Here is a 14,550-nt window from a genome sequence, read left to right on the forward strand (position 1 = left end):
AGCACATCCACCACGGTCTATGTGAGCGATACAGACTCAGGAGACGCGTGGCTCCAGCACATCCACCACGGTCTATGTGAGTGACACGGACTGAGGGGATGCGTGGCTCCAGTACAGCCGCCACGGTCAATGTGAGCGACACAGACTGAGGGGACGTGTGGCTCCAGTACAGCCGCCACGGTCTATGTGAGCGACACAGACTGAGGAGACGCGTGGCTCCAGCACAGCCACCACGGTCTATGTGAGCGACACAGACTGAGGGGATGTGTGGCTCCAGTACAGCCACCACGGTCTATGTGAGTGATACGGACTGAGGGGACGTGTGGCTCCAGTACAGCCGCCACGGTCTATGTGAGCGACACGGACTGAGGGGACGTGTGGCTCCAGTACAGCCGCCACGGTCTATGTGAGTGATACGGACTGAGGGGACGTGTGGCTCCAGTACAGCCGCCACGGTCTATGTGAGTGATACGGACTGAGGGAATGCGTGGCTCCAGTACAGCCGCCACGGTCAATGTGAGCGACACAGACTGAGGGGACGTGTGGCTCCAGTACAGCCGCCACGGTCTATGTGAGCGACACAGACTGAGGAGACGCGTGGCTCCAGCACAGCCACCACGGTCTATGTGAGCGACACAGACTGAGGGGATGCGTGGCTCCAGTACAGCCACCACGGTCTATGTGAGTGATACGGACTGAGGGGACGTGTGGCTCCAGTACAGCCGCCACGGTCTATGTGAGCGACACGGACTGAGGGGACGTGTGGCTCCAGTACAGCCGCCACGGTCTATGTGAGTGATACGGACTGAGGGGACGTGTGGCTCCAGTACAGCCGCCACGGTCTATGTGAGTGATACGGACCGAGGGGACGCGTGGCTCCAGTGCAGCCGCCACGGTCTATGTGAGTGATACGGACTGAGGGGACGCGTGGCTCCAGCACAGCTCCTGGTCCGGAAAATTTAAAGGAGAGCTCTTCCTCAATGGTTGTCTGTCCTTCCCCAGCCCGGTACCTGTCTGCCTGTCATGGGGTCCTCTGTCCTCGCACACTCCGCCATTCATACAGTCCTCCGATGTACAGCGCTGCTCCTGGTCTTCCTCGGCATCCTCATGGGTGCGATAAATCCACTGATAGAGGCCCTGCAATTACAGCAGATTCACGGCTCAGCGGCACTCCCCCTGGGTGTGCTGGGACTTGTAGTCCCCCAACCCCCCTCCCCCATACTCACTAGAGGATTTTGAGGGTCCTTGCGGTAAGCGGCAAAGTGCTCGAGGACCTCAACATGGCCGTCATGCATGACGTTGTTCCCGTTGACTTTCAGGACGCACTGTCCAGGGTTGAGGCCGACTGCTGCCGCCTGGGAGCCTGCAGACAACAACAACAAACAACGTGTTACTGCTGAACCCCGAATATACCAAGGACTTCAGGGGGGCCCCGGGCCCTGAATATGGGAAAGGAGAAGCCTCAGATCAGGTTCAAACTCCTTACTGCTCACGTGCACATCTGTCCCTGGCGTGTTACTCCTCACGTGCACATCTGTCCCTAGCGTGTTACTCCTCGCGTTCACGTCTGTCCCTGGCGTGTTACTCCTCACATGCACATCTGTCCCTGGAGTGTTACTCCTCGCGTTCACGTCTGTCCCTGGCGTGTTACTCCTCGCGTTCGCGTCTGTCCCTGGCGTGTTACTCCTCGCGTGCACATCTGTCCCTGGCGTGTTACTCCTCGCGTGCACGTCTGTCCCTGGCGTGTTACTCCTCGCGTGCACGTCTGTCCCTGGAGTGTTACTCCTCGCGTTCACGTCTGTCCCTGGCGTGTTACTCCTCGCGTGCACATCTGTCCCTGGCGTGTTACTCCTCGCGTGCACGTCTGTCCCTGGCGTGTTACTCCTCGCGTGCACGTCTGTCCCTGGAGTGTTACTCCTCGCGTGCACATCTGTCCCTGGCGTGTTACTCCTCACGTGCACATCTGTCCCTAGCGTGTTACTCCTCGCGTTCACGTCTGTCCCTGGCGTGTTACTCCTCACATGCACATCTGTCCCTGGAGTGTTACTCCTCGCGTTCACGTCTGTCCCTGGCGTGTTACTCCTCGCGTTCGCGTCTGTCCCTGGCGTGTTACTCCTCGCGTGCACGTCTGTCCCTGGCGTGTTACTCCTCGCGTGCACGTCTGTCCCTGGCGTGTTACTCCTCGCGTGCACGTCTGTCCCTGGAGTGTTACTCCTCGCGTTCACGTCTGTCCCTGGCGTGTTACTCCTCGCGTGCACGTCTGTCCCTGGCGTGTTACTCCTCGCGTGCACGTCTGTCCCTGGCGTGTTACTCCTCGCGTGCACGTCTGTCCCTGGAGTGTTACTCCTCGCGTGCACATCTGTCCCTAGCGTGTTACTCCTCGCGTTCACGTCTGTCCCTGGCGTGTTACTCCTCACATGCACATCTGTCCCTGGAGTGTTACTCCTCGCGTTCGCGTCTGTCCCTGGCGTGTTACTCCTCGCGTTCGCGTCTGTCCCTGGCGTGTTACTCCTCGCGTTCGCGTCTGTCCCTGGAGTGTTACTCCTCGCGTTCGCGTCTGTCCCTGGAGTGTTACTCCTCGCGTTCGCGTCTGTCCCTGGAGTGTTACTCCTCGCGTTCGCGTCTGTCCCTGGCGTGTTACTCCTCGCGTTCGCGTCTGTCCCTGGGGTGTTACTCCTCGCGTTCGCGTCTGTCCCTGGGGTGTTACTCCTCGCGTGCGCGTCTGTCCCTGGGGTGTTACTCCTCGCGTGCGCGTCTGTCCCTGGGGTGTTACTCCTCGCGTGCGCGTCTGTCCCTGGGGTGTTACTCCTCGCGTGCGCGTCTGTCCCTGGGGTGTTACTCCTCGCGTGCGCGTCTGTCCCTGGGGTGTTACTCCTCGCGTGCGCGTCTGTCCCTGGGGTGTTACTCCTCGCGTGCGCATCTGTCCCTGGGGTGTTACTCCTCGCGTGCGCATCTGTCCCTGGGGTGTTACTCCTCGCGTGCACATCTGTCCCTGGGGTGTTACTCCTCGCGTGCACATCTGTCCCTGGGGTGTTACTCCTCGCGTGCACATCTGTCCCTGGCGTGTTACTCCTCGCGTGCACATCTGTCCCTGGCGTGTTACTCCTCGCGTGCACATCTGTCCCTGGGGTGTTACTCCTCGCGTGCACATCTGTCCCTGGGGTGTTACTCCTCGCGTGCACATCTGTCCCTGGCGTGTTACTCCTCGCGTGCACATCTGTCCCTGGCGTGTTACTCCTCGCGTGCACATCTGTCCCTGGGGTGTTACTCCTCGCGTGCACATCTGTCCCTGGGGTGTTACTCCTCGCGTGCACATCTGTCCCTGGCGTGTTACTCCTCGCGTGCACATCTGTCCCTGGCGTGTTACTCCTCGCGTGCACATCTGTCCCTGGCGTGTTACTCCTCGCGTGCACATCTGTCCCTGGGGTGTTACTCCTCGCGTGCACATCTGTCCCTGGGGTGTTACTCCTCGCGTGCACATCTGTCCCTGGAATGTTACTCCTCGCGTGCACATCTGTCCCTGGCGTGTTACTCCTCACGTGCACCTCTGTCCCTGGCGTGTTACTCCTCGCGTGCACATCTGTCCCTGGCGTGTTACTCCACGCGTGCACATCTGTCCCTGGGGTGTTACTCCTCGCGTGCACATCTGTCCCTGGAATGTTACTCCTCACGTGCACATCTGTCCCTGGCGTGTTACTCCTCGCGTGCACATCTGTCCCTGGCGTGTTACTCCTCGCGTGCACATCTGTCCCTGGCGTGTTACTCCATGCGTGCACATCTGTCCCTGGGGTGTTACTCCTCGCGTGCACATCTGTCCCTGGAATGTTACTCCTCACGTGCACATCTGTCCCTGGAATGTTACTCCTCACGTGCACATCTGTCCCTGGTATGTTACTCCTCGCAGTGATTTATCGTGCGATGCCACATTCCCACATTAGAGGACCCCCCAGACCCCCAGACACGTGGGCCGGAACGCCGTACAGTAGCGTGTTTGTTTTCCTATTGTGAAGTCGGCGCTCATCGTTTACTACACGTAACATTGGCTGCAAGGCCTTCACATTCCAGGACATGAGCCGTTCCATCATCCTCTCATGGCGGCATTGGGCCCAAAGGTCTCATGTGGATTCTTAGCAGCCAATCAGGAAGCAGCGTTGTGCGTTGATCTGACTGGTGTCCGTTTGGTGAGGAAAGTCTTCTCTGTGTTTGTTTTCAAAGCTTTAATAAATGAACCCCGGCCATAAATCTGTGTCTGGGGGGCGATAAAACCGTCTGCTGCGTCCAACAGCAACACGCCAGATGTTGGAATGTAGACTGTCCGGGTGATACAGACACATGTGGGGGCTTAATACTTTGCATGTGATGATGGCACATTCATCTGATCTGGGGGGAGGGGGCTATGGGGGGGCATTACCACAATGTCTGGTGGAAGGGCCTGGGAAGTAATATGGAAGACACAGCCAGGTGACTACCATTGTCCTTGGAAAGGCTCTTGAAGTATCTACTGACCACAGCAGCAAATGTACAAACGTAGCCAGATGCCGGCAGTGAGCTATAGTCTACACGAGTATACCGGGGGTCTCCACACTACAACCCCCTACAGATCGTATCCGGCCCATTGCTGGCAGATATTGAGGCATCAGGTCAGCAGGAGCTGCCTATGGTCCCTGCTTCTCCCGCCGGTGTCCTACCAACCAATGATGAGCTTGCCCCATCATTTACAGGAGGATAGAACTTCCTCTATCCAGACCTCCTGCTATGGCCATGTTGTAAGCCATACAAGGAGAAGGAGGACACTAATGGGGGCACTGATGCAAAGGTGGACTCTGATGAAGACCCAAATGTAAGGGCAGACTCTGATGGAGACACTGATATAAGGGGGGACTCTGATGGGAACCTTGATGTAAGACTGGACCTCTGATGGGGACACTGATATAAGGGGGGACTCTGATGGGAACCTTGATGTAAGGCTGGGCCTCTGATGGGGACACTGATATAAGGCTGGGACTCTGATGGGAACCTTGATGTAAGACTGGACCTCTGATGGGGACACTGATATAAGGGGGGACTCTGATGGGAACCTTGATGTAAGGCTGGACCTCTGATGGGGACACTGATATAAAGCTGGGCCTCTGATGGGGACACTGATATAAGGCTGGGACTCTGATGGGAACCTTGATGTAAGTCGGGGCCGTGGGGGGTACCCCGATATAAGGCTGGACCTCTGATGGGGACACTGATATAAGGCTGGGCCTCTGATGGGGACACTGATGTAAGGGGGGACTCTGATGGGAACCTTGATGTAAGTGAGGGCTGTGGTGGGTACCCCGATATAAGGTTGGACCTCTGATGGGGACACTGATATAAGGGGGGACTCTGATGGGAACCTTGATGTAAGACTGGACCTCTGATGGGGACACTGATATAAGGGGGGACTCTGATGGGAACCTTGATGTAAGACTGGACCTCTGATGGGGACACTGATATAAGTGGGGACTCTGATGGGAACCTTGATGTAAGTGAGGGCTGTGGTGGGTACCCCGATATAAGGTTGGACCTCTGATGGGGACACTGATATAAGGGGGGACTCTGATGGGAACCTTGATGTAAGACTGGACCTCTGATGGGGACACTGATATAAGGGGGGACTCTGATGGGAACCTTGATGCAAGGCTGGGCCTCTGATGGGGACACTGATATAAGGGGGACTCTGATGGAACCTTGATGCAAGGCTGGGCCTCTGATGGGTAACCTGATGTAAATGGGGGCTTTGGTGGGTACCCTAATGTAAGGCTGGACCTCCGATGAGGACCTTGATTTATGGGGGGCTCTCTTGGGGAGCCTAATGTAGGAACGGAGTGTCCTCTGATGGGGACACTGATATAAGGGGGGACTCTGATGGGAATCTTGATGCAAGGCTGGGCCTCTGATGGGTAACCTGATGTAAATGGGGGCTTTGGTGGGTACCCTAATGTAAGGCTGGACCTCCGATGAGGACCTTGATTTATGGGGGGCTCTCTTGGGGAGCCTAATGTAGGAACGGAGGGGGGGTCTGATAGGGACCTCGATGTAAGGGGGGACTCAGATGGGGACCGTGATATGAGGAGTGACTCTGATGGGGACCCTGATGTAAGACTGGACCTCTGATGAGGACCCTGTTGTAAGGGGGGACTGTCTTGGGCGGCATACTGTAGGAAAGGGGGGGTGGGAGTCTGATGGGAGCCCTGATGTAAGCAGGGACTCTAATGGGGGCCCTGATGTAAGGAGGGCTTTGGTGGGTACCCTGAAGTAAGGCCGGACCTCTGATGAGGACCCTGATGTAAGGGGGGACTCTATTGTGGAACCTAAAGTAGAAAAAGGAAGGGCGGGACTCTGATGGGGACCCCGATATAAAGAGTGACACTGATGGGGACACTGATTTGAGGCTGGACCTCTGATAAAAACCCTAATGTAAGGGGGGACTCTTCTGGGGAGCCTGATGTAGAAAGGGGGAGGGGGGGAGTCTGATTCGGACCCTGATGTAAGGAGGGACTCAGTAATTCATAAAACACATTTTCTGGCCTGTGACTATTTATAAAGTATACCATGTGACCCTCATACTGTACAGTTTGGAGACCCCCGGTCTGTATAAATTCTAGCAACAAGGCAACCCTCTCACTGAGCACGTCTCTTTTCTTGGCCGAGGTTCCCCTAAACCTGAAAGAACCTTTTCATATCAGAAGCTGCAGAGAGGAAATTTCCTGAGGTGATATAATCTGTGTTTGGCCTACTCACCTCGTCCCACCGCGTGGACATATGGCGGGGTAGAGCCACGGATCTGGAAACACAGAGCCTGTGGCGAGTCCGGGACCTTCACAATCCTGAAGATATGAAATGATTACATCGGTCATTATTTTATTCTTCTACAGAAGACAGAACACAATACGGCACCAAATCCTCCTCATTCCCACCACTGGTGGTCTATAGCAGGAACCACCAAGACTGGGGCTCCTGATTAATGTGTCTGGAGGGACTGGATGTCCAGATTGGACTTCTCTTGGTTTTATTTCTCTATTACAGACACACAGGTTACAAAACCACATCAGGACAGTATCCTTGGGGCTGCCCATCGTCATCTACATATCACATGACAGGCTACAACATACTAATCAGTTCGGTTCTCTCATATGTCCTCCTGTCTGCTTTGTCCGATTCTAGAACCTCAAAACCTTCTTCTGGAATACAATGACCAACCACACTAATGATAATCCGTGGCAGAAGAAGTCGCTGGATCCACCGGTACTCGTATATGTTACATGTGTAGGCAGGTGCATTCTATTTTCTCCACCGCAGGTGGCACTCAACCGCAGTGGCACTGCAGAGGGGGATGTCAAGAGGAACATACTGATCTATGGTTTCCTGGGTCACTGGGGAAGGGATCCCGTTGCATGCTGGCGTCCCATGTGACTCTGGCAGCCATCTTGGGTCAGCAGAGTCTATTTAAAACCCTGGCTTGGCAAGAATTTTGCAAGTGGATAGTGTAGGGACAGGTCACCAGTCTGTCAGGGAGAGGTTCCAGATGAGTAGTGACATGATAGAGACATGCCATCCTCCCTGGAATCCTCCCATTTGGACATAGACCGGCCAGGCCGCATTTCACCTTCTGAGACAGATGCTGTCGGCACATTGGAGACCCACTCTGCGACACATTCCCGTTAAGAACTGAGTGTTCGCAGTCGGGTGCTTCCCCGCTGGGCTCTTTGTATGGTTGAACCAGACTCTGTGTAATCACTGTTGCTGCACCGTACTCCACCCACATATGTCCTCCTGTCTGCTTTGTATGATTCTAGCATCTCAGAAGCTTCTTCCAGAACACCATGCCCTCCACCCACAATAGTAATAATCTATGCCATTGGATCCACCCTTACTCTTTCGATTTGATGGCCACCAGGATCCGGATTGGCCGCCTTGAGCAGAACGACTGATTTAGGAGGACCTCCACCTCGGAGAAGGGTCGGAGGAACACCAGATCTTCATTGATGGAGTAAATCTTCCGTCCAACTTGCAAGCCGGCCATCTAGAGAGAGCGAGAGGAAGAACGTCACTTAGACATCACACTCTGATCCTATCTGGGTAATGTGTAAATACAAATCAGAATGTTTTCAGTCACTTTCTGGGTTCTGAGCCGGACGTAATTGGTAAAGTGGCTCTAGGGAATATTCTGGAGGGGGGGGCACCAGAATTCCAGACCTTCCATATGAATGCGCAGCAAAGCAGAATCGTCCATTAGCAGCAAACGCTGAATTATTTATTGATAAAACCTCGTACAGCTCTAAGCTCACCAGCAACTTACAGCCCTCCATGAAGGCCAGAAATCAGCCGATAATTTATCGTGACAACGCGTTCCTGTTTAATATTTTATCTCCCAATAGACGAGGGCTGATAGAGATCCGTCATTACTAAATACTGAGTCTATAAAGGATGGGGGGGGGGGGGTGAAAGAGATAGCAAGGAGTAGGAAAGAAGGTAAGGTAGTAGAGGAAACGGAGAAAAGGAAGAAATAGTGAAGAGAAGAGGGAAGAAGAAACGGAGAAAAGGAAGAAATAGTGAAGAGAAGAGGGAAGAGGAAACGGAGAAAAGGAAGAAATAATGAAGAGAAGAGGGAAGAGGAAACGGAGAGGGAAAGAGAAGGGTTCTGAGAAAGAGAGAATGAGAAAGGGAGGAGATAGAGAAGAGGAAGAGTGGAAGGTAGAGAAGGGCTGAGAGGAAGGAGAAGGAAAGCAGGGAAAAGAGGAGAGAGAGGTAGAGAAGGAGAAAGACAGGTAAGAAAGAGACAGAGAAGGAGAGGGAGAAAGGAAAAGGTAGAAAGAGAGAGGGGGGAGGAGAGAGGGAAAAACAAAGAGAAAGAAGGGAAAATCAGACAAATAGGGAAAAAAACAACAGAAAGGGAAAAAAGGAGAGATAAAAATATAGAGGGAGGGAAAGAAAGAAAGAAGAAACAAAGAGAGGGGGAAAGAGGGAGAGGGGGAAGGGAGGGGGGGGGAGAGAGAGGGGGAGGGATAGAGAGAGGGGGGAGAGAGAGGGGGAGGGATAGAGAGAGGGGGGAGAGGGAGGGATAGAGAGAGGGGGGAGAGGGAGGGAGAAAGAGAGGGGGGAGAGGGGGGGAGAAAGAGAGGGGGGAGAGGGGGGGGAGAAAGAGAGGGGGGAGAGAGATAGAGGGAGGGGGGGAGGGGGGAGAGAGAGACAGAGGGGGGAGGGGGAGAGAGACAGAGGGGGGAGGGGGGGAGAAAGAGAGGGGGGGGGGAAGAGAGGGGGGAGAGGGAGGGGGGAGAGGGAAGGGGAAAGGGAGGGGGGAGAGGGAGGGAGAAAGAGAGGGGGGAGAGGGAGGGAGAAAGAGAGGGGGGAGAGGGAGGGAGAAAGAGAGGGGGGAGAGGGAGGGAGAAAGAGGGGGGGGAGGGAGGGGGGGAGAGGGAGGGAGGGGAAAGAAAGAGGGGGAAGAGAGAGAGGGAGAGGGGGAGGGAGAAAGAGAGGGGGGAGAGGGGGGAGAGGGGGGAGAAAGAGAGGGGGGAGAGGGGGGAGAAAGAGAGGGGGGAGAGGGAGGGAGAAAGAGAGGGGGGAGAGGGAGGGAGAAAGAGAGGGGGGAGAGGGAGGGAGAAAGAGAGGGGGGAGAGGGAGGGAGAAAGAGAGGGGGGAGAGGGAGGGAGAAAGAGAGGGGGGAGAGGGAGAGGAAGAAAGAGAGGGGGGAGAGGGAGAGGGGGGAGAAAGAGAGGGGGGAGAAAGAGAGGGGGGAGAAAGAGAGGGGGGAGAGGGAGAGGGGGGAGAGGGAGAGGGGGGAGAAAGAGAGGGGGGAGAGGGGGAGAAAGAGAGGGGGGAGAGGGAGAGGGGGGAGAAAGAGGGAGAAAGAGAGGGGAGAGAGGGAGGGAGAGGGGGAGAGAAAGACAGAGGGGGGCAGGGTGGGAGAGAGAGAGGGAGAGAGGGGGGAGAGGGAGGGAGAAAGAGAGGGGGGAGAGGGAGGGGGAAAGAGAGGGGGGAGAGGGAGGGGGAAAGAGAGGGGGGGGAGGGAGGGGGGAGAGGGAGGGGGAAAGAGAGGGGGGAGAGGGAGGGGGAAAGAGAGGGGGGAGAGGGAGGGACAAAGAGAGGGGGGAGAGGGCGGGACAAAGAGAGGGGGGAGAGGAGGGACAAAGAGAGGGGGGAGAGAGGGGGGAGAGAGGGGGGGAGAGAGGGGGGGAGAGAGGGGGGGAGAGGGGAGGGGGGAGAGAGGGGGGAGAGGGAGGGGCGGAGAGAGGGGAGGGAGAGGGAGGGGCGGGAGAGAGGGGAGGGAGAGGGAGGGAGGGCGGAGAGAGGGGGGGAGAGGGAGGGGCGGAGAGAGGGGGGGAGAGGGAGGGGCAAAGAGAGGGGGGAGAGAGGGGGGGAGAGGGAGGGGCAAAGAGAGGGGGGAGAGAGGGGGGAGAGGAGGGGGGAGAGAGGGGGGAGAGGGGGGAGAGAGGGGGAGAGGGGGGAGAGAAGGGGGAGAGGGGGGAGAGAAGGGGGAGGGGGGGAGAGAAGGGGAGGGGGGGAGAAAGAGGGAGGGAGAGAAGGGGGAGGGGGGGAGAAAGAGGGAGGGAGAGAAGGGGGAGGGGGGGAGAAAGAGGGAGGGAGAGAAGGGGGAGGGGGGGAGAAAGAGGGAGGGAGAGAAGGGGGAGGGGGGGGGAGAAAGAGGGAGAAAGAGAAGGGAAAGAGGGAAAGGGGAAGAGAAAGCGAGAGAGAGAAAAAATGAAGGGCGGGGAAAGAGAGGGGTAAATGGGGGGGGGGGGGGGGGAGAAAAAAAGATGGAGAGATAGAGAAAAAGAAAAGGATGAGAGAGAGAGGGAGAGAAGGCACAGAAGAAGAGAGGGAATGGAGGAGGATAGAGGGAGAATGATGTAGAAAAGGAGAGAGGAAGAAAAAGAAGGAGAGAGACGGAGGAAGAGGAGTGAAGACGAGGAGTGAAGACGAGGAGTGAAGAAGAGGAGTGAAGACGAGGAGAGAAGACGAGGAGAGAAGACGAGGAGTGAAGACGAGGAGAGAAGACGAGGAGTGAAGACGAGGAGAGAAGACGAGGAGTGAAGACGAGGAGAGAAGACGAGGAGTGAAGACGAGGAGACAAGACGAGGAGAGAAGACGAGGAGAGAAGACGAGGAGAGAAGACGAGGAGTGAAGACGAGGAGTGAAGACGAGGAGAGAAGACGAGGAGAGAAGACGAGGAGAGAAGACGAGGAGAGAAGACGAGGAGTGAAGAAGAGGAGTGAAGACGAGGAGTGAAGAAGAGGAGTGAAGACGAGGAGAGAAGACGAGGAGAGAAGACGAGGAGTGAAGACGAGGAGAGAAGACGAGGAGTGAAGACGAGGAGAGAAGAGAGGAGTGAAGACGAGGAGAGAAGACGAGGAGTGAAGACGAGGAGACAAGACGAGGAGAGAAGACGAGGAGTGAAGACGAGGAGAGAAGACGAGGAGAGAAGACGAGGAGTGAAGACGAGGAGAGAAGACGAGGAGAGAAGACGAGGAGTGAAGACGAGGAGAGAAGACGAGGAGAGAAGACGAGGAGAGAGACGAGGAGAGAAGACGAGGAGAGAAGACGAGGAGTGAAGACGAGGAGTGAAGAAGAGGAGTGAAGACGAGGAGTGAGAAGGGAGTGAAGACGAGGAGTGAAGACGAGGAGTGAAGACGAGGAGTGAAGACGAGGAGTGAAGAGAGTGAATAGTGGAGAGAATGGTCGGTCTCAGGTTTCCCACCATCTGTTAATAACCGGATCCCCCTTCACACAGTATACATGGATATCATGACCCCGGGGGGCGCTCACCTCGGCGTGTGATCCCTTCCGGACAGACTTCACCACAATCGCTTTGTTCTTCTCTTCGATGTCAAAGCCGTAATCTTCTTCCTGTGGGGGGATCTGAGGGAAGAGACAATATTTATAGTGAGTCCATCTCTAATGACATGAGTGGGATCAGACTTTACATCGCCATATTCCTAATACAGACTGGTGGAGTCTCCCTCTAGTGGCAATCTGTATAACAGGCAGTGCAGTTGTCACTCTTCCTGAATAAATTATGACAAAACCCGGGGAGTTACCGTGAAGTTCCCAGGTATTAGTTGGACTATAAGTCTCAGCATGCCCAGCCCATATTGGCTATGGAACCACCATACCCAACAAGCTGACCTTGTCTACTGGTGGACCTATGAGGGGATTTTACCATGACAAGACCAGAATGTGGAGCAGCTGTGCATGACAACCAATCGGCTTCTATCTTTCATTTTCAACTCATACCTGAACAAGCTGACGATAGAAGCTGATTGGTTGCTGCTCCAGATTCTTTCTACTCCAGCTTTAACAAATTCCCCCTACATGACGCATTATTCCCAGTTCATTTTTAGCTGTGGAACTGCTATAAGCTGACCATGTCTACTGGTGGAACCATAAGTCTCAGCAGGCCCAGTTCATTTCTACCTATGGAACCACCATAAGCAGACCCCATCTGCTGGTGGAACCATAAGTCTCAGTATGCTCAGTTCATTCTTAGCTATGGAACCGCCATAAGCTGACCCGATCTACTGGTGGAACTATATGTCTCAGCATGCCCAGATCATATTTAGCTATGGAACTACCATAAGCAGACCCTATCTACTGGTGGAACCATAAGTCTCAGCATGCTTAGTCCATTTTTAGTTATGGAACTGCTATAAGCAGACCCTATCTACTGGTGGAACTATATGTCTCAGCATGCCCAGATCATATTTAGCTATGGAACTACCATAAGCAGACCCTATCTACTGGTGGAACTATATGTCTCAGCATGCCCAGTTCATTTTTAGCTCTGGAAATGCCATTGGATCTACTGCCGTTTTTGAACTACATGGTTCAGAATGCCTTTAGATAAAGCCGCAGTTTTGTCCATTAACAGTCCCTATTAAAAGCCGCCTAAATATACATTCTGGATAAACGTTTCCCCAAGATGTGTAAGTATTAAACAGGATTTATTCTATTTTCCCACCATGACATAAGATGGCCTGCAGGGGGCGCTCTATGCCTGAGCACCATGCAGCACAGGACGGGTGGCCCCTTCTATTCTCATAGAACAGGTTGGCTCCTGTAGCCGGCATTCATGTTCTGAGGTTCTCTCCTGCGGTCCCTCGGCTAATCGTGGACCGCTCCTCGCCGCCAGGACGCGGCATTTATCAGAAGTCAAAGTAGAGAGCGTGGAAGGAAAGTTCTATTTCTGAGCGGCGGTCAGGGGTGGTGAGGAATGTGGACCAGGAGAGGCCAGCTATTTATATCCACAAATAAAAGACTACAAAATTCCTGCAATGTGTAAAACATCTGGCTGACCCTAATTACAGTGTTTGGGGGCCTCTCTCTGTAAACAAGGCGCAAACACGCAGATTCCTCGCCGCGCGTCCACATGGCAGAAACTTCCAGACCTGTACGGGGTCATCTCATAGGCCCTTCATAGTCACAGCTCAATGAAGTCATGACTTTCACCGCCCAGCCTATGTTAACATCCCCCCCTCAAAAAAAATGAAGAAAAAGTCCAACTTATAAGAAATGATTATCAACCATAAAGGAGGAAACGAGGGTTGGATATGAGGTCATTATGACCTCACACACCATTTTCGGCAATTTATAAATCTCATGTTATACATTTCCACCCCGTTGGGCATCTTAAGAAAGGTCCCCACATGGTGAGGTCCGGGAATGCTTGGAGTTGTGTTATCCTGATGTGTTGCCAATTGATGCTCCTAGATTCTAGGACCTAGAATGATCTGATGGCACCATCCAGCAAGCCGCTACAGCACTTCAGAGGATGGAGCAGCCATTCTGAACAAGGGTTCCATGACCCCCACCCCTCCCCCACCCCACCTCCAGGGTTCCTCCAAAGGTTTCCTGTGGCTGATTGACCTTCAATTTGATGTTGCCTACATGGTTCCAGAGGCCATTGCCACTTGGCAAAGCCATCAGCATGACATGATGATCTTTTTAGCTGTCTACAAGGGTGGCAGCACCACTGTAAGATGGCATTCTTCCCACTGACCACCAATGTAAGGGACATTCTTCCCACTGACCACCAATGTAAGGGACATTCTTCCCACTGACCACCAATGTAAGGGACATTCTTCCCACTGACCCCCAATGTAAGGGACATTCTTCCCACTGACCACCAATGTAAGGGACATTCTTCCCACTGACCTCCAATGTAAGGGTCATTCTTCCCACTGACCCCCAATGTAAGGGACATTCTTCCCACTGACCACCAATGTAAGGGACATTCTTCCCACTGACCTCCAATGTAAGGGACATTCTTCCCACTGACCCCCAATGTAAGGGACATTCTTCCCACTGACCACCAATGTAAGGACCATTCTTCCCACTGATCACCGATGTAAGGGACATTCTTCCCACTGATCACCGATGTAAGGGACATTCTTCCCACTGACCACCAATGTAAGGGACATTCTTCCCACTGATCACCAATGTAAGGGACATTCTTCCCACTGACCACCAATGTATTCCTTCCACTGACCCCCAATGTAAGGGACATTCTTCCCACTGATCACCAAT

General features: G+C 54.3%; 1 protein-coding gene across 1 annotated transcript in view; it reads right to left on the reverse strand.

The window, feature by feature from the left end:
* LOC149434363 (phosphatidylinositol 3,4,5-trisphosphate-dependent Rac exchanger 1 protein-like) overlaps positions 1–14,550 on the reverse strand; it is a gene marked incomplete at its 5' end in the record, with an annotated part of 102,984 nt that overhangs the window by 20,804 nt on the left and 67,630 nt on the right. The window contains 5 exons of the mRNA XM_089663770.1: positions 1,011–1,137; positions 1,227–1,363; positions 6,772–6,857; positions 7,905–8,053; positions 11,794–11,886. Coding sequence (XP_089519896.1) covers positions 1,011–1,137; positions 1,227–1,363; positions 6,772–6,857; positions 7,905–8,053; positions 11,794–11,886 — 592 coding nt within the window. The remainder of the gene's footprint in view (positions 1–1,010; positions 1,138–1,226; positions 1,364–6,771; positions 6,858–7,904; positions 8,054–11,793; positions 11,887–14,550) is intronic.

Source organism: Staurois parvus, unplaced genomic scaffold, assembly GCF_062004578.1.
Source record: "Staurois parvus isolate SC_StPar_1 unplaced genomic scaffold, SC_StPar_1.0 ptg001765l, whole genome shotgun sequence".
Taxonomy (NCBI): Eukaryota; Metazoa; Chordata; class Amphibia; order Anura; family Ranidae; genus Staurois; species Staurois parvus.